This window comes from Lissotriton helveticus, chromosome 3_1, assembly GCF_964261635.1.
Source record: "Lissotriton helveticus chromosome 3_1, aLisHel1.1, whole genome shotgun sequence".
Lineage (NCBI taxonomy): Eukaryota > Metazoa > Chordata > Amphibia > Caudata > Salamandridae > Lissotriton > Lissotriton helveticus.
The window spans coordinates 1,758,998,240-1,759,025,487 of NC_136061.1; the positions used below are offsets into that span (position 1 = coordinate 1,758,998,240).

Consider the following 27,248-nt stretch of genomic DNA (forward strand, 5'->3'; position numbering starts at 1 on the left):
AAATTAAGATCTAGTAAGTCAGACGTAGTTTAATTGTTTAAGCCCACCCGGTGGTGAATCGGTTAGACTAGTTTCTGACATGTATAAGATCACATATGAGAATAGCAAGAAGAGAGATAAAAAGGAAAAATACTGCAAGACATTACGCAGTAGATGTATTGTTACCTTGATCATTCTTTTTATTCTGTGCATTGTTATAATTGGTGTTAGTTTATTGCTACATGTTTTCTTTCCCATTTCCTCACATATACATTCATCCAGTATGCATACATTTAGTGACCTGCCACCTCATGAATTGTCATATCGACTTGCCTTGCGTAACGATACTTTTATTCAAATGTTACACCATTCTCACCAGACCAGCAGTGCAACTGATTGCTGGGTATGTGGCCAACTACCCCCTTATCAGAAAACAAAGGGAGTTCTGCCGAAATAATTTCTCGAATTTTCGGAAAAAACGCCCATTGGATAACATGGCAAATCGCACCTCTGCACAAAACATGCTTTTTCCACCACTTCCACAGCTCAGATCCTTTTCAAATTTGGCATCACAGTAGTCCAAGCGATGCCCTACATCCTCACCAAAAAGCAACCAAATCCCTCCATTGGAACAGGTACGAATTTCCGCTCAAAGAAACGCCCCCCGCAAACACCAAACAACGCCAAAATCCCTCAACACCTTATTAAACAGCATGTTAAAACAAATACTGCCTTCTCAATACAAGATATCAACTCTTTGGCAGCTGAAGCACAATCTTTCCCCAATGACTGCAGTACATGGAAAAGTCATGAACTCATCTCTCCACGTTATCACATAACACGTACGCACATCTTCAAAACGTTTTCTCCAAGCACTTGAAAGAGATCCAGCTCTCTCCTGCCTAACGTAATGTCAACATACTCTGCACAAACCATGACCACATGGCGCTATTCACAAGCCATATTTACAAGAAACTCAGCAAGTTATAATAATGACATGCTCTACATAAACCATATTTACAAGGAGCTATTTACAAGGAACTTCACTCTCAGAAGGACTTTCTTCTTTCAAAACGTCACGCCATACCTATTTCATTTGCGGTCAGACAGCTCATGTACACCTGCCCTTAGACTGGGGTGGGACTTGTTATATAGCATTCCTATTGCCACCTGTTTCCTTGGCTCCATCCCATTATCACAGAGATTCACAACTAGAACATGTTAGACAAACTCAAGTGGACAAGAACCCTTGAAGCAGTTGTCAATGTAGCTGCATCTGCCCTGGCGACTTGATCCAGGAGCAGTTTGCCATGATACTATCTCTGTCTGCAGTGTGGCCTGGCGATTTGCGGCCTGTGTGCAACTGCTTGCGTTCCCCATCCACATGTACAAAGGATAAAGATGAAGAAATGATTCTGTATGATCAACTATACGGTCTCATGAATATAGATGTATCCTAAAGGGTTATGTAGGAGACAAGGAGGGAATGAGGAAAATGATATTTTGCCTCACCAAAAATGTCCACTACATACACCCCATGTTACATACATGTGCATGTCACCCATGCATATTTCTCGTAGTGGCCTGAATCACTAGGCCTCTGCAAATATGTCCTGCAAGTCATCAAGTCATCAAGTCTCCCAAACATTAAGCTAAAATGAAGGCCCATGTATTTTGCATTTTGCATTGTGCACTTTTAAATAAATATCGTACTGAGCCCTTTTTTTGTGGTTGAGCCTGAAACCACTTTCTGAAATATTGTTTTCATGACTCCTGGCACACTGAAAACTGCAGTCACGTCAGCAGTTATCTGTTTTCAGTACAGAGTGGCATCCCTGCCCGGTGAGGAAAAGTAAACAGAACCCGTCCGCGACAGATAGGGCCTAACTCTCTGTCTCAGCCCCCATGCAATGAACGGAGAAATATATGCTTTTTCTTTATTTCTAGTGATGAACAACCTTTACTTCAGATAAAACATCCCCTGACTCTAGATATCAGCTGTACCAGACGTGCTCAAGTCGCCCTGACACAAGAGATTTCTCTGCTAGGCCGAAAGTCAGCTCTCCTCCCAATTACACGTCAATTACACGTCATACTCAAGTTGCACAATTAGGGCAGAGTTCCAGCTGGTCATGCATACTCCTCCTCTAAGTACCCACCCACCTATGACACCTACCTATGACTCATCAAGTGTACACCCTCATACACGCCCACATGCTCTTATCTCTTTCTTTCTTGCTCTGCCTGGAGCGCTCCTCCCTATGTACAAGGAGTAAAATGTATATATTCTGTTCATTGTTATTAAATGTTAGATTACTCTTCCTGAACCTCAGTGGTGATGGAACATATTCTCCCTTTGACTCGAGTTATTGGAATAAAGCCCATTTTAACTTGGACACCACGGATCCTGTCTCTCATTTGATGCATGATACTTTGTTAATGCCTAGAAATTCTGCCAGGGTAATATTTTATTTACCACAGGCCTGTAAGAAGCACAATATCGGCTGTCCTTACCAGGCTTAAGAATGACGACTACCGACGCTAGGAGCATCATGGACGGTAACTCGGAGGAATAACCAATGGCATTAAAGAGTTGAGTTAGTATTTGAGATAAGATAGAGCAAAATGTTTCATAAAAAATAGCGGTGAACCCATTCGGGCCTGGGGATTTAAGAAGCTTGAGCCGAGCTATGGCTGAGATGACCTCTTCAACCCGGATAGGGCTGTCGAGAGAGGAGGCCTGATCGGTCGTTAAGCGGGAGTGTTTTATCCCCTGAAGATATGCAAGGGAATTCTGCTCTGGTATTTGCTGTGCTGAGTATAGCTCTGCATGTAAGTCTCTAAATGCACGGGATATGTCTGCTTCTTGCATGCATTTGGCGCGCCGAGTGTCACAGATAGTTTGAACTGTCGCCGCCTGCCGCTGAGCGCATAGCATGTGGGCCAGCAGGCGGCCACATCTATCCCCCCTGTATAAGACAGGTGTTTCAAGCATAGGGCAGCGTACTCCAACCTATCCAGGTCTAGGCTAGCTAGTTGAGTTTGCACACAATCTAACTGTCTCCATACCCGAGGAGCCCCAGTCCATTTATGTATCCCTTCTAGTTCAGGACCTGCTTGGAGATCTCCTCTCTCTTCTCCCTGCACACCCTGTTGTCTGCTTGGGACATAGCGACCAAGTCGTCCTTGCCACTAATTTAAGTGTTTCCCATAAGACACTATAGAGATGTCCTGAGTGTCGTTAATGAATAGAAAGTCGTTGAGTGTCTTAGTTAAGCATGTGACGACCTCAGGGAAGTGGAGGAGAGTGCCCTTTAGCCTCTAGGAATATGATGACCGAGGTGTGGGAAGGAATGACAATGATATAGTTATTGTTGCATGATCAAACAACGTTCTTGTTTCTACGGATGAGTCTTGTGTCGAGAAGAGAAGGGACTGGGACCCAAGAAAGTAATCCAACCTGGCATAAGTCTTGTGGGAGTAGAAGGTGTAATAGGCTGTGCAAGGGTGGAAGTGGCACCAAATAACGACTAGCCCCACTGTTGTCCATCCGCAGATAAGGCCCGGTCTGACCCTGTCTCTGAGCTCAGCGGTCCAAGTGACTGTCAAACACTATGTTCAGGAGCCCTCCTATAAGTACTTTCAAGTCCAGGGAGGACGTTAGATCTGTGGCCACCCTGCAAAGGAATACCTCCTGTCCTTCATTGGGAGCATAGATAGTGGCCAGAGTGAATGTGTGCGGTCCGATAGTCATGGAGAGAGCCAAAAGTCTCCCCCAGATCTCAGCCACATTTGCTCCCACAACCCCTGTAAAGTTGAGAGATATGAGGATGGCTACCCCAGCCTTCTTGGTGGGAAGGGAAGAGAAATATTGCTGTGGGAAGACCTTGGAAAGTAATCTGTGTGTATCGCTGCTCAGGAGATGGGTCTCTTGCAGTAAACATATATGTTCATTCAAATTCTCTAAATAATACAGGATGGATCTTCGCTTAGTAGGGTTGTAAAGCCCTTTGACATTCAGGGCTAGAAGTTGAACACTCATCCATATGCAGGCTGGGATCTAGATGCTCTGTGGGAGCTAGGCATGTATATGTGACTATAATGCCTAGGGGTGAGTGGGGCCCCATTACAGAGGTAGGTCTAGTGGGGTACACCTATGTGCGTGTGAGGCGAAGAGGGCGCAGGGGGGGGAGGGAACCCATCAAATAAGCTTAACAAAACCCTAACATAACAACTACAGAAATATAATGAGGGGTCATCGAACAATCAATGTCCGGAGCATACAGCTCCTTGGAGAAAGAGTATAGGGTACCCATGGCCAGTGCCTACCCGCTCCCCCTGGCACAGCCTGTGCATGTGTTTAAAGCAGTTCCAACGACGGGAAAGGGAGCTGGTAACCGACAGTTAGATCTGCTTGTAAGTCCTCAGTGTTCATTCCGACGGTGCTCCAGCGAGGGATGCCAGAACCGCCTGCCGTTCTTTAGCCATACTGTCCAAATCAGGACGCGATGAGTGGCTGGGTGGCTTGATGGTGGTCCATCCGTGACCACTACTCCGTCGGGTGCTTCGGTGGTTCAGCTTGGGCTCTTCCTCTGTGGGTTCCTCAAGGTTCAAAAGCTTGTAAGCCATTGAGAGAGAGCGGATCTGCCTCAGCTCTACATTAAAGTGGAAGATCAATAAAAGGGGTGCCCCCAGGAGTATTTGATGCCAGCTTCTCTGAGAAAAGTCGCAATCGGTGGACCGACTTGCGCTTGATTAGGGTGGAGGCTGCCAGGTCCTGATATAGTGTAGGTTTTTGACCCTTGTAGAGGTAATCTGTGTTATTTCTAGCTTCACGAAGGATTCGCTCTTTGAGCTGGTAGTCGTGCACACAGGTCAAGATGTCCGATGGAGCGACTGGGCCTGCTCTTCCGGGAGCACTCTGTGGGTGCGGTCCAATTTGATTGGGAATTCAGGGGGCTCACCTAGGATCGAGAAGATTTTCAATGCCGCTGCCTCCCTGTGCCATATCACAAATGCCAATGTTGTTCTGCCGGGACCTGTTCTCCAGGTCCTCAGTGTGGGCTTGGATGTCGAGGTTCTGTTCCAGTAGCTTTAGGATCTCTTGCGGAAGGCTCTTGAGTTCCTCTTCACACCCAATTTTATGCTCCTCCAGAGTATTGACCCTCTCGTTCAGGGAGTCCACGTCTCCGCGAACTTCCTACAGGTCCAAAAAGAGATCGCGCTTCATGGCAGACAGGTCTTCCCGTAGGGAGGAGAAAAGTGATTCAAGGAAGGATCGACTTACTGGAGCCTTCAGTCCCTCCGCGCCTTCTGTCTCCTCCATGCCCTTCGCAGTAGGTTGGCTCGCCACCTGTGATGTCGCTGATTTGAGCAGCATGTCCTTCACCGTTCTGTCCTTCCTGCCTTTGGGGGCTGCCATGGCTCTGCAATACTACTACTTTCTGGGGTAGGCGCAGGCATAGGATAGGTATTCTGTGAGTGGGGAGGCACCACACAGTGGGCTCATTGAGCAATCCTTTCACCTTCTTCAGCAGGATTGCCTCTTCCCACCTCCGCTTCCACTCACTCCATGGGGCTCTCCTACCCGGTCAGGGCAACCCTCAGGCCCCAGCCGGTGTCGTCGCTATCATGAGGCCCAGAAACAGCTTTCCTGCCTTGGGTCCGATCAGGGTGTGGTCCACCCAACTGGTCAAAGCTTGTCTGTCCGCGTCTGTCAGTGTACCTTAATGCACGGAAGGACCACACCTCATGGGGGCGGCTAGCGATCACTCCTAACCTCAGGGCCCACACCCGGAAGCTCCCCCAGGCTACGCTCGGTGGTTGAACAGGGGGCGACTGAGAGATGTGGGTAATGCCTTTGTACCCACTGTCACTCCCTAGTGACATATGCCCTGTATGGGTCGCCGGGGAGGTGCTTCACACTCATCAGGATGTCAGTTGGCGAGTCACTTTTGCTTCAATCTTTTCCTGCCTCCGTGGTCCGGCCGCTTTGCTCCACTTCCAGTCCCCGGTCCAGGCATGGTCTCCCCAGGGTCTACCCCCTCAGCTCAATGTCCAGCGGGGAGGCCACAGGTGGATCTGACCCAAATGGGCATCCGTGGCCGAGGCTTCAGGGCTTGAGTCTCTCTGTTGCAGGACCAGCACGCCAGGCCCCACTCCGACCGCTGCCAATCCGCTGCTCAGTGCGTTTCTTCCCTGGTAGACTCCCTCCAAGCTCTGGGGGCCGCAGTCTACAGTGCCGATGGCCTCACCTTGCTTGCCTTCCATGACTGCCCCAGGCGATGATCTCCTCCCCGCGGGTCTATCCTTGGGGGTCACTAATGGGCAGGGCTCACCTAGGCCTCACGCAACCCAGCTCCTCTGCCGCCGGGCTGGGATTGCTCGGTCTCGTACCTGGTGTGACTAATTCTGCCGCCTGATCACAGATTATCCGGCGTTCTCAACACAGGGCTCGCTGATGGCAGCCAGCAGCGGCGCGGCACCGGACTCTCCGGGCCGCTTCCGATCGGCAGTCTCCTTTCTCCAGGCCGCTCCGTGTAGCCGTCACGGCAATCTCCGACTCCAGGATTTCAGCCCCTTGGGACAGCCCAGCACCAGCGCGGCCCCCAGGGAAGCCTTTATTGAAAGAACCAACAGCAGACCCAATGCAGCCCAGAAACTCCAGACCAATTTCACAATTGCCATTTGTAGGTCGTTCCTACTAGACAGCTTTGTCTGTTGCAGTACGTGTTGTGGGCTTACAAATAACAGAGCGGCTTGGAGCCAGCCCATTGATTGCTAATGGTTGGCTTTAATGTCCCTTTCAGTAGCCTGCTTCTTATTTGTGTTAGAGATAGCCAATCTTGTGTGTGTCCCTCCCATGGAACAGTGCCTCTTTACAATCACTTTTGATTGACTGGCGTCTGAGATTCAACTATATGCTTTTCAAGCATTACTTTTTTCAGTAAAGCACTCCACGAGAGTGCATGTTTTTTCCATTTGTCTCCCTTGCACTCCATGTTGTTCTTGGTCATATGTGCACTTCTTTCCACCCCCTTCAATGTGTGCTCATACTTGTATACTTTCCCCACCCCCGGCGCTTTCCCACCTGTCTGCTACTCACCCGCCCACTCCATGTTGCTCTCTCACCTGTTGCTTCTCCTACCCACCTCTCCCTTTGTGTGGCTTCCCCATCATGCCCTCCTCTTTCGCCTGTTGCTTCTCCTCCCTACCACCATGCACAGCCTCGTTGACCGCTCACCTATGGGCTTCTCCCCCGCCTGCACCCATGTTGCTCTCAACCAGTTTTTTCTCTCCAACCCACACCACCGTATTGCTTCCAGTGCCACCCCACCTTGGTTGCTTTCTTAACCCACTTCAAAAAAACAAAAGCTTTTGCACTTTTGATCTTTTTAGTTACTGATCTAACTTGAATTGGTAACTAAACAGGCACACACATCATTTTGTAGGTGTGTGCATTTGTTGTGCGCATGTCTCAAAAAATGATGCCGGTGGCTGCGTCAATGGCTTTATTTTTAACTCTTTAGCCAGGCTGCACAGCATCCGGGATGCTTTGCAGTATGTTTAAAAACCATTGCAAAGCCAAAAGGTCCCAAAAGGAAGACCTTTTAGCTTTGCCAATGCTCATTAATAAAGATGCTAAAAAAGAAGTAAATGCTCTACTTATTAACGACATGAGCAAGAAAATCTACTGGACTCTTATCAAGCAGGCTTCAGAGCCACAATAGTACTGAATAAATATTGGTCGCAGTCTTGGACCATCTACTTCTTTTGGCAGATCAGGGGAGGTGCATGAGCAGTCCTGATCCTCCTTGACGTGTTGCCACCTTTTGATACCATCTCCAATTTTATACTAATGGAGAGTCTTCATGAAATTGGAGTGAAAAACATTGCATTCGACTGGATCATTGACTAAAATGATAGATCCCAAGCTGTCTCCCTTCCACCATTTTTGTCTTCATTTCAAGATATTAGTCTGGAGTACCAAAGGGCTCTTCATTAAGCACTATATTATTCAATATTTACATGATTCAGTTGGCAAAACTGATTACAGCTTTTAACCTCAATTTCAAAATATACACAGATGATAATCAGTTTATAGTGAGTCTCAACAAACCCACACCATTGAACATAGAATCATTCTGTACTTGCCTGATACCAGCTATATCATAGATGTCAGTGACATTTCTCAAAATTAACACTGAAAAAACTTTTGGTTGGAAAATAAATCCCTTTAGAAATAAGAGAATGTTGGCTGGTCGAACTGGAGCTGCCCCCAACCCAATTAAAAAATCCGTAATATGGGGTTCCAGTATGATGAGCTGTTTACATTGGAGCCTCAAATTGATACGAAATTTATTTTCATGTTTTTTCCACCTTGGAGTAGTGAAAAATATCACCCTTAATTAGACTTAAAATCTTGCCAGTTTACGATTTAAGAGATAATATTATCAAGGTTGGATTATAGCAATGTTGTTTATTTTGGTCTGCTCAAAATATTAGTAACAAAGTTAAAACGAATCCAGCATGCAGCCATTACACTAATGTTTAGTTTTCCAAAACAGTCACATTTTACTCCCAACAAAATAGCCTTACACTGGTTGCCTGTGCCAGAACTGATCACTTTAAAAGCCATGTGCACGGGTTTATCAAGCCATCTGTATATTGCAAACTGAATTTCTACAACAAAAGTTTAAAAACTACGCCCCCAATTAAAAATCTTTAGATAGTATTTTACTTTTTCTTCCACTTTTCAAGAAAGTTAGTCCTGGCCACAGATGGTTGTCTTAGCAGCAAAAAAATGGAACTCTCTACTTCCAGCTCTTCACTTTCTTGAAAACCATTTGTCCATTAGAATATAATTTAAGAAATTTTTATTTGACCGAAATTCTATTTACAATTGAATTTTACCGATTAATCATCTGCTTTCTCTTACTCTGTCTTGGTATAGTTTATAGAATATGAAAGCACTAAGATACCTTTTGGGTGGCAGTTCTACGGTTACTGATCCTGCATTTAAATCAACTTAAATCAAATTTAAACAGCGCATTATACCTAATTGTGAGATATGTGTAGAGCTTATACCCGGTGTCCCCTTTTTACGTAAATGCCAGTACAACCCTTAAGTATCACAGTAACAATGTCGCTATATTTCACTTTTTAATTAGAAAGTGTTCAGTTTTAACAAAAGTATGTTGGAAGAGTCACTTTTTACCATAAAAGAGGAACAACCTCTAAGCAGAGAAAATACTGCGCACCCACCAATGAGGGCATTTCTGCATTCATTAACCAGGTCTACAAATGCTAACAATCTTTAGCAATGAATTAAGCCACTGCTTCGTGTGTTGACCCTCGTACCTTCAGAATGACCATTTCAGATCCCACATACATTTAGTCACATGCTTTCAGATTTCTAAGTGCTAGTTTTGAAAACCTCCTGCGAAATCTAAAGTTAGCTTCTGAATCCAAAAAAATAAGAATTGTCTGCTTTGGCATGTTATGCTAATTGGGTTTTGATTGCAGCTTTTAGAATCAAAATCCATTGGGGTTTGAAAGGGTAAACATTGTTTGAAACCCATGCGATACAATGCATGCCATTACAACGCGACCATTACAACGACCGCGTTGTTACATCGCATACCATTACAACACAAGTTGTTACAATGACTTGCTGTATAGGGCAGAAGGTGTTGGATTTTAAATACAACACCTTCCCTACTGTTGCACAGACTGGAGTTGGAACAGTAAATTATACTATTCCAAACTCCAGTGCCTCTTCCCTACAGCAAGTCGTTGTGATGACTTGTGTTGTAATGGTATGCGTAGTAATAACGCAGTCATTGTAATGACTGCTTTGTAATTGCATGCGTTGTAAATGCCTGCTTTGTAACGTGTTCTATTCCACTATACGTATCTTGTAATAGATCTTTCTTCTATGATCTGGTAACAAATATGGCTGGTTTGCTGTGGGTACCTCAGAGTTAGGTGATAGAAGCCCCTATTATTTAATCAACAAGAGATAATTAAATCTGACGTGTAAGCTATAGAAATAAACACTGCCAATTTGTTTGCAACTCATTTTTAATAAAAGCATTCCTTAAAATCACCCAGCTTTTGGAAAAGTTTATCCCTATTTTTCCCGACAATTGGCTGTTTTTTCAACATGCTGGAATCTGAAAGGTTTGCATCACACGCCCAACACAGGCATTGACAGGCCATTCAGAGCAAGTACCAACCTCTGATGGACGGTGTCATACAAGTTCATTCCTGTGAGCACGACTGAAGCCATGAAAACATTTGCCCAGCCTACAGGGGGAGCTCACACCCACCTCTCTTCGTTCCTTTGAGGGCTCTCCAGTCTTGTGATAGACGCTGCTCTCCTGGCGAGTCTGCCCTCCTTCCTGCGAATTCTCATTGCTAGGCCCCTGTAGCAGACATAGGAGAGGTTGATCAGTGTTAGGCAGCCTAGAGAAGCATAGGGACTATATTCAGTGAGATGCACAGGGGTATGCTAATGCATCCACTGGGAACACAAGCTAAAGGCATTGTCTGTATGGGGTACTGCTAATGCATGACAGGTCATATCACCTTGCAATTGAGAGATCTATGAGGCTGTGAAGCTGCACTGGTAAACTGCATTGAGATTTTTATCAACCATGAGGGTGTATTAATGTTTATAAGGACAGCAATATGGAACCTAAGGAGTACCCACGGATGCCCCAGAGGCAAGTGATGAGGGAGGTAAACAACATTTACCACACATTTTTCTCCCTGCAGGGAATCACAACGCAGTCGTTACAACGACGCGCTGTGATTCCGCATACCATTACTCCGCAAGTCGGAACAACGACTTGCGGAGGGGGAGGGGAGGTGTTGGATTTAAAATCCAACACCTTCCCTAGTGTCCGCACTGACTGGAGTTGGAATAGTAAATTATACTATTCCAACATCCAGCACCCCCCCTCCGCAAATCGGTTTTCCGACTTGCGGAGTAATGGTATGTGGAATCACAACGCGGTCGTTGTAACGACCGCGTTGTGATTCCCTGTAGGGAGAAATACCGCGCCATTACGTCACACATTCGATGAGGGATATATATGCCTTTTGAGGTATGTCTGATCTGTGATGTGTGGAAGGGTCTTGTGATGTTCAATGAGTCAAGTCATCTGTCAATGAATTAGACTAAACTAAAGTACATATGGCAATGTCACTTGGCAAAAAAATCGTCTTTTCATCAATGACCATGCAGTTGATGTATTGTCTTGTACATTCAGAGTGTCCTCCATCATGGCAGTATCCTGTTTTATGTTCTAAAAACACTGCTAGCTTTGAGGACTGGTTTTCAGAGAGCCACTATTTTAAATACATATTTGAAGTGATTGCTAAATAAACAAGCACTGACAAAGCCAATAGGCCTGACTTACATTTTGAATCATGGCTAACTTATTTTAAAAACCTGCTGTAGTAAAACAGAATAGTGCTTTATGTATGCAATGCATCTCTGAGATAAAAAAAACATAATATTTGATGATTCGGTATACTTTTAGCTATAATGAATAGCCCCTCATCCATAGCAATACAAGCACTCTGCAGGAGGTGGAAGAATGCCTCAAACTGTTTATGGCATGAGGAGAGAGACAGATAGTTATCTGGGCTCTCTTTGTACAATTTAAAACATTGCTAACAACACGATCCGGCCAGCTTCGCTGTCAAGCCAGACCTAAACAAACTGTGACCTTGAAAATACACTGAAGGGCACAAGGAATAGTGTGTGAGGAATTGATTGGACTCCACTCAAGTGACTAAGCAATAATATGGAGGGTGTTCTCAAGACTCTCCTAAAGTGCATGGGGCTAGAAGTGTATTGTATTACAGGATTTTATAGCACTTTCCCACATTTGACGAGGCTGCAAGCAACTAGTATATGCGGCATAATAAGATTCCATTGGACTATATGAGCGCAGTGTGTGCGCCATTGAGCAGACTCTCATGGAAAGCAGAAAGCCTCAGATGAGGGAAAACAGTTATCCTCCATTGAAGCACCAGAGGACGGTGGCATGGGAGCACAGAAACGTCTGAAGCATGTGAGATCCGTTTTGTTGGAGACATCTGAAGAGTATGAGTGGCATGATGCTGAAGAGAGAGGGATATTGATGCAGCGAATCAGCACAACTGCAATGAAAGGGATTTGGCAGCAGATGTGGAAAGTGTGACCCTATTACAGGGTGTACGGTTGGCTACAAAGGAGTGAGCTGCACTGCACTGAAGTGTACGAGGTCAGTTATGCCAGTGAGAGAGCACAAGTAAATGTATAAGTACGCCATATTTACAAGCACGTAGTTAGTTTAAACATGTTTTGCACACGAGTGTTTTATATTCAATAGCGAAATGTATAGAATGTTAAGTAGAGTAACCATAATTATAACGGTGTGAGATTAAATGTAGAAATGTTGGAGTATATGTGAAAACCTCATGGTTCTCTCATGTTAAAAGAGTCATGTCCGAATTAAATGTAACTTTGGATTCCAGTATTTTGTGTAGGCCTTAGGGCAATTCACAGCAAACCTGAACGTGCTGCTAAAATAATGTGAGATAAAGTTGACATGGTTCTTTCAAAATGTACTATTGAACTTAGGGTTAAAAGTATATGCTTTATAGATGTGTTATTTTAGAAACGTATGCTAGTTAAGAATGTTTGCTGTTTAAATCAAGTTAACGTTTTAAGAGTGCAGGAACCTGCTGCATGTAAATCAAGTAGGCCAGAACAGATAATGTCATGTAGTTTAAATCGTCATGTGCTCGTTAGAGGAGAGGTCGTGAGGTGTCCAGTATGGAGCTCTGAGAGTGTTTTATGGCCTAAGATATGGTGAAGTCTGGAATTTGAGGCCCACTGCAGGACGAGCTGTATGCAGGTGCGAGGGTCCTAATCAGCTCGAATGAAAGGGACTTTGTTCAGTGGCGCCTTGCGCAGGCCTGTAGGAGTTTCCAGGAATTTCAGGGGGTATCAGCGCACGGAAGAAGGAGCCTGGGAACCAAGGTCAACTATAACGAGGGTCTTCAAGAGTACCATCATGGAGTTTACCGCGCAAAGATGTACCACGTGAGGGGCGTCCCAAGGGGCGTTTCTATTGGAAATGTGATTTGGTATTAGGGAAAGTGACCCGGGAGGAGAGCAGCAGATGATTTTGGGAGCCTAAGGAAGCGGATGGGTAGGCAGATAGGCTGATCAGGAGAGACCCATTATCAGAGAAGAGACAAAGAGAAGTGCGTGATCTTCTTAGGAAGTCACCACGGCTGACACCTAGAGGGTAAAGATCTTGTTAAGTAGGGATGTCATTTAGTATAGTGTAGGGACAGACTAACCTTAATTTTCTTTTCTGTAATGACTTTGAGGTTGCAACTTGTATCCATTTTAGCAACCCTGATGGTTTTCGAACTTGTACTTATTATTCTGTTTTTCAGACTCAGACTATTCAAAAAGTTCATGTTCATAGTGATTCCGATCTACCTCTTGAATCTCATTTTGAGAAGTTTGTATCTTCAGTTATCTTTGACTTTATATTAAAACTTTAAAACTTAATTTTGGTCAGTGGTCATTTAGAGTGGTGTAAGTTCTTAAATTGATTGTTTACTGCGAGATTACCTTTTACTCAAGACAGGTACCAACGATTCAGTCGACAGGAAATGGGATTTGGTAAGATAATTAGTAACCAGTAATCCCGCGTTAGCAGTTGGTAGCAGAGGATGGTTATCTTCTTGAGGAAGGTAATCTAGAGAGGTTAGTTTACCCCAAGGCCCGAGACGCCGAGAGACGAGCAGCGGAAGAATCGTGTGCCGAAAGGTGCAGACGGTGCGAGAAAAGCAGCAGTATCGGAGAGTGAGTATAAAAAGGGTCATGCGTGAACAGATTGCGGTGTTTTGTGTTGTATTTGTATTGTAATGTCTTGCGGAGTTGAATGCCTGTAGTGTGAATGAGAGAAGGTTGTGAGCGCGCGCAACCTGGTAAACTGGTAACCTGGTAAACGGGTGAACTGGTGAAATCTTAAGTTCAGGCCAGAGCTTAAGTGGTTTTGGGTGTATCGAACATCCAGGGTAGTTGTCGACCATAGTACGGAGGTCACGAGGTACCATTGACCGCCGTGGATCCAAGATAGGGGGAGTGTAAGAGTGAGTGTATGAGTAACGGACGCTGGTCGAAAGTTACTGCGTGTGAGTAACCTATCGGAGAAGGCGATTGTCTGGAAGTAAACGGAAAGACATTTCGCCAAGTTAGGGTGACAACTACAGAAAGACTGTGGGCGTACAGTCAAAGAAAGGTGATCGCTTGGACGGAAGTAATCATTTTTCAGAGTATGAATGGGATGCGTGCATGACCGAGGAGACGAGCTGAGAAAGGAGGGGAACTGCTGCGAAGGGGGACGGGTGACGTCGGCTAGAGCCGCGCTCTGATTGAGCGGTTGGTGTGACGTTAGCTAGAGCCGCGCTCTGGTTGGGCGGCTAGAGTGACGTCGGAGGAAAGCCGCGTACGGATAGGCCAGTTAGTGAGAACGGCGCTGGGATTGGTGGAATATCATCAGGAAGTAAACAAACGCGGAGAAAAGAGAAATCATGAAGTGTTTTAAGTGTTTGAAAGGGATTTTTAAACGTAAACGAAGTGAACATTATTACGGGGAAGAGGCTCCCCCAGAGGGTACGCCAGCTCATTATATGGCAACGAATGTGGGGCTGCATACGATATTGTGGATTGGGGCTTGGAATAAGCTTACGGAAGGAAATGAGGAAATGCAGTTCCCGAAGTATGGAACGTTTAAGTTAGAGGTGTTACATCGGCTAAAAGCAACCATGTCCTCATTGAAACCCTCACCTAGACCAACACAGTTTGAGGCTCTTAATGCATGGATTAAGGCTGCACACGACCGAAATTTGAACAGGCGTCAACAAAGGCTGACGCGATCGGTAAGGGCAGTGCGAGATTCCAAATGGGATGAGGAGGAAAAGCGTTGGAGGGTACAGACTATTGAGGTGGAGAAAATGTATCCGATGAGGGAGGTGTCAGGAGGAGGAAACCTCATGGAAGAAGACGAGGAAAGCGAGTCGGAGGACAATCTGATAAACAGATTGTTAATGGATAGACCACCTCCGAGAGTGGGATTGATAGAAGACAGAGGGCTCGCAAGGGAAGATGGGAATGAGATAGAGGGATATACACCACTCCCTATATCGGAATGGACACCTAGCAAAGGCGGAGAAACACCTCCAAACAACACTGTACAGAGTGTAGTGGGAAGGTTTGTGGTGCAGAAAACGCCAACCACAGAAAGGGTTGAGTCTGTGGGATTGCCAGACGCTCTTCAAGTGCCTGTTACCATAGGACCCATAGTTTCGATCTATAATTCTGAGAGAGATAGAGGGGAACAACAAAGGCAATTGGATAGGGAAAGGATTGAGATGGAAAGGAGGAATAATGTGACGAATGCATGGAAACAATTACCAGGTTCGGTAACGTGGAACACCCCATTAGACACAACTGTCGGTCCCAATTCAGAACAGGGAGGTCCGAGAGGACCAATGGATCTAAGGGGACCGCGGCCAAGATCTTTTTCAGAGTTAAGAGCTGATTTGAGGGAATGGGACGGGTCCATAGTATCTCCGAGTAACAGGACAAGAACGGAACCAGAGTGGGAAAGCAGGGGTAACGGGACTGTATCTCATTGTGGGGCCAGCGAAAGCAGTCAGGGCCGGGAAGGCCAAAGTCAAGAGAATAGAGGGGATGCATGTCCTACAAATCAGAGAGAACAGCCGGAACAAAATACTAGGATTGTAGAATGTGAGGAAATGTCCCGTCTCTGGGGGAACGGAGGAGATGAGGCGGTACGGGCTTTCCAGAATAGGTTTAGGTGTCTTCATCATACACTTGGGGAAGACGTTCAACATTGGAGAAAGGAGAACAGCGATAGGTCCCGCCACGCCTCGAATAATCAGGAATCACAGGGAAGTAGGGAAGAAAGAGGGAGTAATAGAACCTCTTACCCTCTATCCCGGGAAACTAGCCGGGATGGAGAGAGAGAGGCTGGGAGGCATGAAGGAGTGTTTCACCACCCACCCCGAGAAGATGGAAAGGCATGGGACTTAGAGAGATGGGAACAGGGGAGGACTCCCTATAATTCACCAATACCTAAACGTAGATCTCGGAGCTGGGATGGGAGAGATGCGGATGGAGGAGCTAAATTGAGTGTCTTGAAAGCTGAAATAAAGGCAAAAAGGCTTGATGTTACCAGTTTAAAATCAGATGTTGATGAGATAATAGATGGAACATTGCCTTTGGAAAGGATAGAATTGTATGAACAGGATGAGTTATTGTTCATGGCAAAGGATATTACTAGGAAAGCTAGAGCGTTTCATGAAAAACTGACTGATTTGGCAGACAAGTATGCCGTGGATTTGTCTAGGACAAGAGCATTGCAGAGCAACCACAGATTACAGTACGCAGACCAAGATCTAGATGAGAAGAGAACTACTGGATTAAAAACACACATAAGAGAGCTGGTAACAGGGATAAGAGTGTGGAGAGAACTGGATAAATGGGAAGAAAGGTGGTCGAAAAAGGGCACGGTTAGGAGAAGTACAAATGTATTGACTCCTGAGGGAAGGGCAATGCATATGGAGGCATTCCCTTTGCGAGAAATATCAAATGGAAATTATGTACATGTGCCCTGGAGTAGAGGAGACTTATCCGCATTTACCAACTCATTTCCGAAGTTGCGGGACAATCCAGTCGAGTGGTATAAGCAGGTAGAGAGGTTTGTTAAAATTTCGAAAGTATTGTGGATAGATTTGAACACGTTGTTTGACATCGTGGTCCCATCTGATTTGTGGACCCCGTGCAAGACTAGTGTCGAATGGCCAAATGCTGAACCATTGAGGGATGTTCGAACAAATGGACCATCTGAGATTGTCATGCGAAAGTATGAAAGGGTAATAGCATGGCTGAAAGATAAGGTACCACCACAGGATATAGATTGGGTAAAAATAGACCGAACAAGGCAGGAACCCAAGGAGACAGTTCACGAGTTTTATGAAAGATTGTTGAAAACATTCAAGCAATACAGTGGACTAGATGTAATGGATCCCAAAGACATAGGGCAGTTCGTGTCAAAGTTTGTCTTGGGGTTGAGGCCTGATATTTGTTTGATGATACAGCAACATTTAATCTGTTGGCAGAACAAACCACTAGATGAGATTTTACGATATGCGAGGTACTGCAGTGACGAGATAGATTCTAAAGCCAAGAATCTAAAGGAGAAATTGATGGTGGTGCAAATGCAGTCCGCTGGGAAGGGTGGCCAGCAGAAGCAGGGGATGGGACGAAAACCAAATGGTCAGAACAAAGATAATGAAGAAGGGCAGAGACCTAGGATAGACTTTGCCACTTTAAAGAAAACGACAAAGTGTCATCTGTGTCACCAGGTGGGGCATTGGCGACGTGAGTGTCCCTTTAACCCTGAAAACGGAGAGCTAGAAGTAGAAGAGCAGGTCCAAGAAGACCCAGTGCAAAAAGTGACAGTCCCAAGCAGTAAGGTGGCCAAAGGGGGGACTTCGGCTCCACGGGCCCAATTCCCACAGCCACCGAAGATAACAGCTGGAGGAAAGGTCTTTAAACAAATGCCTCTGTTTATCGAGGAAGAAAAATGTTATTACATTGATCCATTGACAGGACAACGGGTGAGCAGTGAAGAAGACTGTACCCTCGGGGCAGTTCTAGAAGTGGATCAGAGAGGGCCATTTGTTGAGGCAGAAGTGGCAGGGTGTCCCACTACGTTCTTAGTGGATACTGGAGCTACTCGTTCGACTCTGAGATCAGCGGTAGTTCCAGACTTGCCAATGTCAGGGGAAACAATTCAGGTGGTAGGAGTCGCAAATAAGAGAATGACTAGTCCTTTGACAGAACCAGTATCTGTGAAAATAGGAAATCATATGAACGAACATCAGTTTGTGGTTTGTGACTCGAGTCCGGTATGTCTGTTAGGTAGGGATTTGTTATGCAAATTGAATTGCACCATATACTGCACCCCACAAGGAGTGGAGGTACAGACTACCGACGATGATGCTACCTTTAAGGTGGCCAATTCAAAATTCTGCGTAGAACTATATCCTACTCTGACTGTAGAAGATCTTCCACAAGACTTAAGAGATGCAGTGGCGTCAGAGGTGTGGGATTTCACAGGAGAAGATATAGGATTGATTAAAGGGGTAGAACCGGTAAAAATTCTGGTAAAACCAAATGTTGAGTTTCCAAGAACGCCTCAATACAAATTGTCCCAGGAAACGATTGTGGGAATAAAGCCTGTGATCGAGTCAATGATACAGCAGGGAATACTGAAGGAAATCGTGGGCAGTCCTTGTAACTCCCCGATTATGGGTTTGCAGAAACCTAGCGGGAAGTTTAGGATAGTTCAGGATTTACGAAAAATTAACAACATAGTCGTTTCATGTTGTCCCGTGGTACCGAATCCATCAGTAATATTGTTTCAAATACCATGTCAAGCAGAATGGTTCACAGTGATAGATCTTTGTCAGGCTTTCTTTTCAATCCCATTGGATGAAGAGAGCAGGTACCTTTTTGCGTTTAAAATGGAAGATCGCGTTTTAACATGGTGTCGAATCCCACAAGGATTCACAGACAGTCCATCCATCTTTAATCAGTTGTTGAAAAAGAATCTTGAGAATCTAGTACTGCCACAGAACTCGGTTCTGGTACAGTACATAGATGACCTACTTGTTGCGTCAGAAACAGAGGAAGCTTGTAAAGTAGATTCAATTGCCTTACTGAATCATTTAGCTGAAAATGGACATAAGGTATCTCCGAGCAAGTTACAGTATTGTCTGACAGAGGTACAGTATCTAGGGCACAGGTTAGAAAAAGGGAAACGTAAGGTGTCCCCAGAGAGGATTGAGGCGATAATGAAAATGAATGCGCCTACAACACAGAGAGAAGTTAGAATGTTCCTAGGAATGGTGGGTTACTGCCGACAGTGGATAGTTAACTTTTCACTGAAAGCAAAGCCCTTACAGAAACTGACGCACAAGGAGGTGAGTGATCCGGTACCATGGGATGAAGAATGTCTGGTGGCGTTTTTACAGCTGAGAGACGATTTATGTCGTGCTCCGGCTCTGGGAATGCCAGATTACGAAAAGTCATTTTCACTCTATTGCTGTGAGAGAGAGGGATGTGCTTTGTCAGTCTTGGCACAGACCCACGGTAATGCCCGTAGACCAGTTGCATATTTTTCGGCTACATTAGATCCAGTAGCCGCAGCGTTGCCCGGATGTCTCAAATCCGTTGCCGCAACGGGTGTCAGCATTGAAAGGAGCGAAAGTATTGTAATGGGACATCCAGTAGTGGTATATGTACCACATTCAGTTGAATTGTTAATGACCAGGACGAAGACGCAGCATCTGACCAATAGTAGGCTCACGCGTTATGAGCAAGTTATACTTGCCGCAGAAAACGTGACTCTCAGGAGATGCTCTGTCTTGAATCCTGCTACTTTGATGCCATTACCTACTGTAATAGAAGGCGAAGGATGTGAAGACCACGATTGCCTTGATGTGACTGAACTATGCACGAAACCCAGACCAGATATAGTGGATGAGCCATTGTCTGACCCCGATGAAATTTACTTTGTTGATGGCTCATGTTTAAGAGACGATACTGGTCGGTTGAAAGCAGCTTATGCTGTTTGTACTATTACTGGAGTTGTAGAAGCCGCTTGCCTGGAAGGAGTACATTCCGCACAGGTAGCAGAGATTATTGCCCTAACTCGTGCCTGCATAGCAGGAAATGGAAAGAGAGTCACCATCTACACGGACAGCCAATATGGTTTCGGTGTGGTTCATGATTTCGGGCAGTTGTGGTCTCAGAGGGGTTACATGACCTCCTCTGGTTCGCCCATTCGAAATGGAGAATTTGTGCGATTGCTGATAGAAGCATTACAAGGTCCTGTTGACATTGCAGTAGTGAAGTGTGTAGCTCATACTAAGAATACAGATTTTGTGTCACAAGGTAATAGATATGCTGATGAAGTCGCACGCTATTGTGCGGAACAAAGTTATTCTTTCTCAAAGGTGGAAATAGAAGGTGCAGAAGAAAAGACTGAATTAAGTATGATGTTAGAAACTGTAGACACTTGGGAGGATTTAAGGATAATGCAGGAGAACGCACCTGAAACAGAGAAAAAGGCATGGGAAATAGCAGGCTGTGTGCGAAGTGAAATGGATTTTTGGGTTTCAGCAGATGGGAGAGCTGTGTTACCTGAAGAATTAGCTAATCCCATGGCGAGAGAAATACATGGTCCAGTACATCTAGGAAGGGATGCTATGATGAGAGTTTTTAGGCAGACTTGGTATTGCCCGAAATTCAGAATAGCAGCAGAATCAGTATGTAAGCGATGTGTTACCTGCCAACAACTGAACGTAGGCAAACGAACACCAGTCACACTGAGTCACATTGGGAGGTCGGGGGGGCCTTTCAATAGAATGCAACTAGATTTCATCGAAATGCCAAGAATCAATCGCCTTCGGTATGTGTTGGTGATTGTATGCGTATTTTCCAGATGGGTTGAAGCGTACCCTACACGTAGGTGCGATACACTCACAGTGGCTAAATTGTTGCTCAGGGAGTTGATACCGCGCTTCGGGGTGCCTGCCTCTTTGGAATCGGACAGAGGAAAACATTTTAACAGCGAAATAGTGAAGATGTTGTGCTCCACACTGAATATCGACCAAAAGCTGCATTGTAGTTATCGACCAGAAGCTTCAGGAATTGTGGAACAAGTGAATGGCACTTTGAAGAATAGATTGGCTAAAGTAGTGGCATCCACATCTTTGAGTTGGCCAGATGCTCTTCCATTGGTGCTCATGAGCATGCGCAGCACGCCTGATAGGAGGACAGGTCTCTCTCCCCACGAGATCCTGATGGGGAGGGCCATGAGACTTCCTACAGTTCCAACTACTGCTCTATTGAATATTACAGATGATCTGATCTTGGATTATTGTAAAGGACTGTCTGACGCCATCCATTCTGTGTCCCTTCAGGTGCATGCGGCTGAAGTTCCAGCAGCGAGGAACCTGTGTCATGACCTGAACCCAGGGGACTGGGTCTTGGTTAAAAAGCACGTCCGGAAGAACTGCCTAGATGTTCGCTGGCGTGGGCCCTTTCAGGTAATCCTGATCACGAACACCGCGGTGAAGTGCGGGGGGCTGCCAAATTGGATTCATGCATCCCATACTCGAAGAGTTCCAGCACCTCTAGAAGGAACAGCTCCCATCCCAGACGAAAGCCCGGAAGTGGAAGAAGAGTCGCAAGAAGGGATTGAGGCAGCTGAGGAGGTGTCGGAAGAAGTTGGGAACGCATCGGATTCAGAAGAAGAGCGAAGGCAGGACGGCAGTGAGACAGAAGACGCAACTGAAGGAGAGAGCAGAAGTGAATACGACTCAGACTCAGATCCGTATCGGAGCGACCAAGAACCAAATGAGAGGACGAGAAATAGGAGAATAAGGCTTGGAGCTGCCACTTGGCCAGCAAGAAGAAGAAGGCTAAATTTGAGGTCGGCCCAAGAAGAAACGCTTACTCCTATATCCGAAGACTCAGATCCAGAAGAAGATATCCAGGATCAAGCCGAGGAGGGTCTTAGAAGATCAAGTAGGGTGCGAGTGCCTAGCAGAAGATACTCTACTCCCGATTGGACCTACCTCGTTGCAGATGTCTGGGAGACACAGAACAGGGAGGATCAGGGAAGTGGAACTGATCAGAACTGACCCGATCATCACAGTGCAAATAAAGTTTCTACTGCCAGGAGCGGAGACCGAAAGGTTGCTGACACTCAACATCGTTCATCCTGCTCTTCTGAGTGGAATAAGAAAATTGCTTTTAGAAACAGTTGAGTTTCCAGTTTGCTGTTCACGATATCCAATATTGGAGGGAACTCTTCTTCGTTTGGAAATGCTTGAGCGAGTAGTAGAAATGTTAGGAGCACTTATTGTTGTGGACTAATATCATATTGCGAATGGCTTTAAGGGGGTGCAGATCTGGAAAAGTGAAGAAAGTGATCTTGATTAGAACGAACCCCTTTGTAATTGTGGATATAGAACTGATAGTACCAGGATTGGAAATTGAAAAAACGCTAACTCTCAATTTCGTCCGTCCACTTGTCTTGAGCGAAATAAGGAGAATAATCCTAGAAAAAGTTGACTTTCCATGGTGTGGTACGAACTGTCCAGAACCTGAGGGAATGATACTTCGGATGGACGTTTATGAAGAAGTAGTGTCACTCCTTGAGTCATACATAACTTCAGACGAAAAGAAGACTTTTGAAAAGAAATTGTAAACTTGTTGCAAGATAACCTAGCGCCGAGTGGAAGAAGAAAAGTGATAGGGGTTTCATTTTAGTGGATGGAGAAGGGCTAGGGTTGTCTATTTTCTACTGGACTTTGAATTGTTTTGCGGAAATAAATTGTCAAGCTTCCAAGTGTTCCAAGAAAGACATTGCAAGAGAGAAAGACTTTGTTTGAAAAGAAGAGGAAGTGAATGCTGGAAGATAGTCGAAAACTACACTGTTTGAGAACATGGAGGCTGGCAACCCGAACCGCAGGGCAAAATGTATAGCTGTTACATTTTTAGGAGTAGTGGTTTCTCTTATAATTTTAGTGGTAACTGTTTCATTCCTAGCGGGACACGAAGGGGATGGAACCACAGTTAAGGAGGATAAGGGAGTGTCAACACCGAGAACTACCATTATTAAGGAGAAGGGAAACATCAATGAGAAAGACAAAGCGTTGTTAGATGCAGAAGTAAAAAGGTTACACATGGATGAGTCACAGGGGAATTACAAGTCAAATGCTTATGCTAAGTTGCTTTATGAATATGTTGATGCCATGGAAGTAAAGGACTGTTATGTCTGTATGCAATTGCCAATTTCGGTGGAGGAGGGTATCAAATACCATCATCTCCCGTTGACATATGGGATAACGTGCAGTTTATTGTTAAGTATGTTTTATGGACGAGACGGATTTGAGTATTACTTCTCGAATTTCGACTCGACATTGCCAGAGGTTCCGAATTTCAAGCATTTGAACAAATGGGACTACTACAAAAGCGAAGACAGGTTACACAAATGGTTTATTCCATGGAGAACGTTAGATACTTCACATGCTCGAATCAACAATCTGACTTGTCAAATATCAGAAGTTGAGAAAAAGTTTATAGCTCAGGTAGATACTAGATACAGGAGGCAGAAGATATTGAAGGCATCAGGACAAGGGGAAACAGATTGGACCAAGGAGGAAAGGGCACAACAACGAAAAGGTAGTATTGGTCCAATTGCTTTGGATAAGGAGAAACGGGGGAAACTGTGCATTCACAGGAGTTACTCCTATTATGAAAACGTTTATGTAGGACAAGTAAATTGTGAACATGCCTTTCAATTGGAGTACTACTCTAAGAACTTCATGAAAGGGATGCAAGCAATACCAAATGTATATTTTGTATGTGGAAGATATGCCTATGTGAAGTTACCAGATAATTGGTACGGATCATGCTATCTGGCTGTTGTCTTCCCTAAAATATATCATGTTGAGAATTTAGACACGCCTAAGAAAGAAATATCAACGAGATGGAAGCGAGGGCTGGGTGCAGCAGAAGTAGTTGGAGATGTAATAGGTGCTGCATTCCCTTTCTTAGGATTGATAATGAATGACATTAAGATCAGGAGGTTAGCTACAGTCGTAGATAGACTGTCTGCCAGTACTGCAAGATCCTTGATGCTGATAGAGGGGGAGATGCAATCGATTAGGGCAATGGTTCTTCAGAACCGACTTGCTTTAGATGTTCTGTTAGCAAAAGAGGGAGGAGTCTGTAGGGCCTTGAAGGTACAGGAATGTTGTACTTACATTCCAGACAATTCAAAGCCTCTAGAGAAGTATATACAAAACATCACTGCCATACACTACGAAATTGAGGACCTGGCAAAGGTAAATGTGTGGGAAAAAGTAGGTCATGGAATGGGTAAAGTTGGAAGTTGGTTTGCCAACTTAGGAAAGGGTATCGTTTGGTACATATTGAAGCCCATCATCATAGTAATGATTTGTGTAATCACTTTGTGGGGATTGGTGCGTTTGTATCAATGGTATAGAGCAAATAGGTTACAGAGAGCTATGAAGAAACAGGAAGAAGAGTTGACAGCGATGCAGGACACTCAATATAAGAGTCTGAAAGCATTAGAGAGTATGAAAAGAAGTGGTACTACCCTGTCTTCACTTTAAAGGTTCTACATTTTAGTGTCATGGTAATGATGACCCCTAAAGGTCATCAAAGGGGGGACTGAGAGAGCACAAGTTTGAAAAAAATGTATAAGTACGCCATATTTACAAGCACGTAGTTAGTTTAAACATGTTTTGCACACGAGTGTTTTATATTCAATAGCGAAATGTATAGAATGTTAAGTAGAGTAACCATAATTATAACGGTGTGAGATTAAATGTAGAAATGTTGGAGTATATGTGAAAACCTCATGGTTCTCTCATGTTAAAAGAGTCATGTCCGAATTAAATGTAACTTTGGATTCCAGTATTTTGTGTAGGCCTTAGGGCAATTCACAGCAAACCTGAACGTGCTGCTAAAATAATGTGAGATAAAGTTGACATGGTTCTTTCAAAATGTACTATTGAACTTAGGGTTAAAAGTATATGCTTTATAGATGTGTTATTTTAGAAACGTATGCTAGTTAAGAATGTTTGCTGTTTAAATCAAGTTAACGTTTTAAGAGTGCAGGAACCTGCTGCATGTAAATCAAGTAGGCCAGAACAGATAATGTCATGTAGTTTAAATCGTCATGTGCTCGTTAGAGGAGAGGTCGTGAGGTGTCCAGTATGGAGCTCTGAGAGTGTTTTATGGCCTAAGATATGGTGAAGTCTGGAATTTGAGGCCCACTGCAGGACGAGCTGTATGCAGGTGCGAGGGTCCTAATCAGCTCGAATGAAAGGGACTTTGTTCAGTGGCGCCTTGCGCAGGCCTGTAGGAGTTTCCAGGAATTTCAGGGGGTATCAGCGCACGGAAGAAGGAGCCTGGGAACCAAGGTCAACTATAACGAGGGTCTTCAAGAGTACCATCATGGAGTTTACCGCGCAAAGATGTACCACGTGAGGGGCGTCCCAAGGGGCGTTTCTATTGGAAATGTGATTTGGTATTAGGGAAAGTGACCCGGGAGGAGAGCAGCAGATGATTTTGGGAGCCTAAGGAAGCGGATGGGTAGGCAGATAGGCTGATCAGGAGAGACCCATTATCAGAGAAGAGACAAAGAGAAGTGCGTGATCTTCTTAGGAAGTCACCACGGCTGACACCTAGAGGGTAAAGATCTTGTTAAGTAGGGATGTCATTTAGTATAGTGTAGGGACAGACTAACCTTAATTTTCTTTTCTGTAATGACTTTGAGGTTGCAACTTGTATCCATTTTAGCAACCCTGATGGTTTTCGAACTTGTACTTATTATTCTGTTTTTCAGACTCAGACTATTCAAAAAGTTCATGTTCATAGTGATTCCGATCTACCTCTTGAATCTCATTTTGAGAAGTTTGTATCTTCAGTTATCTTTGACTTTATATTAAAACTTTAAAACTTAATTTTGGTCAGTGGTCATTTAGAGTGGTGTAAGTTCTTAAATTGATTGTTTACTGCGAGATTACCTTTTACTCAAGACAGGTACCAACGATTCAGTCGACAGGAAATGGGATTTGGTAAGATAATTAGTAACCAGTAATCCCGCGTTAGCACCAGGACAAGGCTGTCAATGTGCCTAGGGCCAGTCAGGTGAGCAGGCGATTGATAGGTAACTGTAGTGTAAGAAAGCGGTAGTGTGGGGAAGGAGTGGGACTATGCTACAATTGTATAGGGTCAGTGTGGTGAAACGGAGTGAGTGGACAACAGACCAGGCAGGAATTCAAAAGCTCCATTGAACCGTGAAAGGTAAGGAATGATTGAGACTCAATGTAACGCCTAAAACCAGTAATGAAGGACAGTGAAGCGGTATGCACCATATTAATTTGTAATGTGTAAACAGGCCTCCTGGATCAGCCTGGGAGACCATATCTGCGATCGAAGAAGACGGCGTTGGGGTTTGTGGCACAAATGAGGCTCCCGTACAGTGTATGATACCACGGAATAAGAGAGACTGCCTCACAATGTATGAAACCAGCGATAACAAACTAGGCTTCATTGTGTTACAACGGGTGAGTCCAGTGATGAGGCAATGAAAAGGATTCAATTGCAGTGTATGACAGTGGGGAATGCTATGAGAGTTCCCATTATGCTGAACCAGAAAAGTATTGAAGGATTGGGAAAGGCTCCATTTCAGAACATGGGTCAGCGAAGAGGGCTGGGAAGGAAGTGAAGAGGAATCGAGGAGGCTCCATTGCAATGTATGAAACAATATAAGGAACTGGACGGATAGAAGCTTCTTTTGCAGTGCATTAGTTGAAGAATTGGGACAAATTCCTTTTCAGTGTATGAGACCCATGATGAGCGGCTGGGAGAGACCCTATTGCAATATACAGGCAGTGATGAGTGATTGGCAGACACTCCATTGTAGTGCATGAGACAAGCGATAAGATGATATGGTAAGGCTTTAATGCACAGCGTGAGACCAGCGACATGCGGAAGAGTTTGACTGCACTGTAGAGTACGATACCACAGATAATGGGATGTGAGAGACTCCCGTATGAACCCAGTGTAGAGGAACTAGGAGATATTCCATTTGAGTGCGTGAGACCAGCGATGAAGTATTGGGACAGTCTCTACTGTAATTAATGAGGAGGAATGAGACTCAGCGGCACTGTCTGAGATCAGCGAAGAGTGACTGGCGGAAGCTGAATTGTAGAGTGTAACACATATGTAGAGGGAATGACTGCTTTGCTATGCATGACACAGATGATAAGAGAGTGAAAGAGCTTGCAGTGCATGGTAAGAAACAATCAATGGAGGATATGACAGGCTCCATCTCAGTGTAAGGGAGGAGTGATGAGGTCTAAGGAAAGACTGTATGATAGCGACTGCGACTAGTGGTGAGATGATTGGACAGGCTCCATGGAGATGATCAATGCTTCATGAGGTACAGTTCATATTCATTGTATGGTGATATTCCAGGCACTTTTTTTAAAGGGTCAGTGACTCAATGGCTGATTGTAAATTACTTCAAACACTTGGCAGGCATGCTACT

The 27,248-nt window shown here is 44.8% G+C and overlaps 1 protein-coding gene across 1 annotated transcript in view; it reads right to left on the reverse strand.

Annotated features, from left to right (window-relative positions):
• Positions 1 to 27,248, reverse strand: part of LOC144825121 (regulator of G-protein signaling rgs-2-like) — a 145,910-nt gene that overhangs the window by 66,693 nt on the left and 51,969 nt on the right. Inside the window, exon 3 of the mRNA XM_078683998.1 lies at positions 10,311 to 10,406. Coding sequence (XP_078540124.1) covers positions 10,311 to 10,406 — 96 coding nt within the window. The remainder of the gene's footprint in view (positions 1 to 10,310; positions 10,407 to 27,248) is intronic.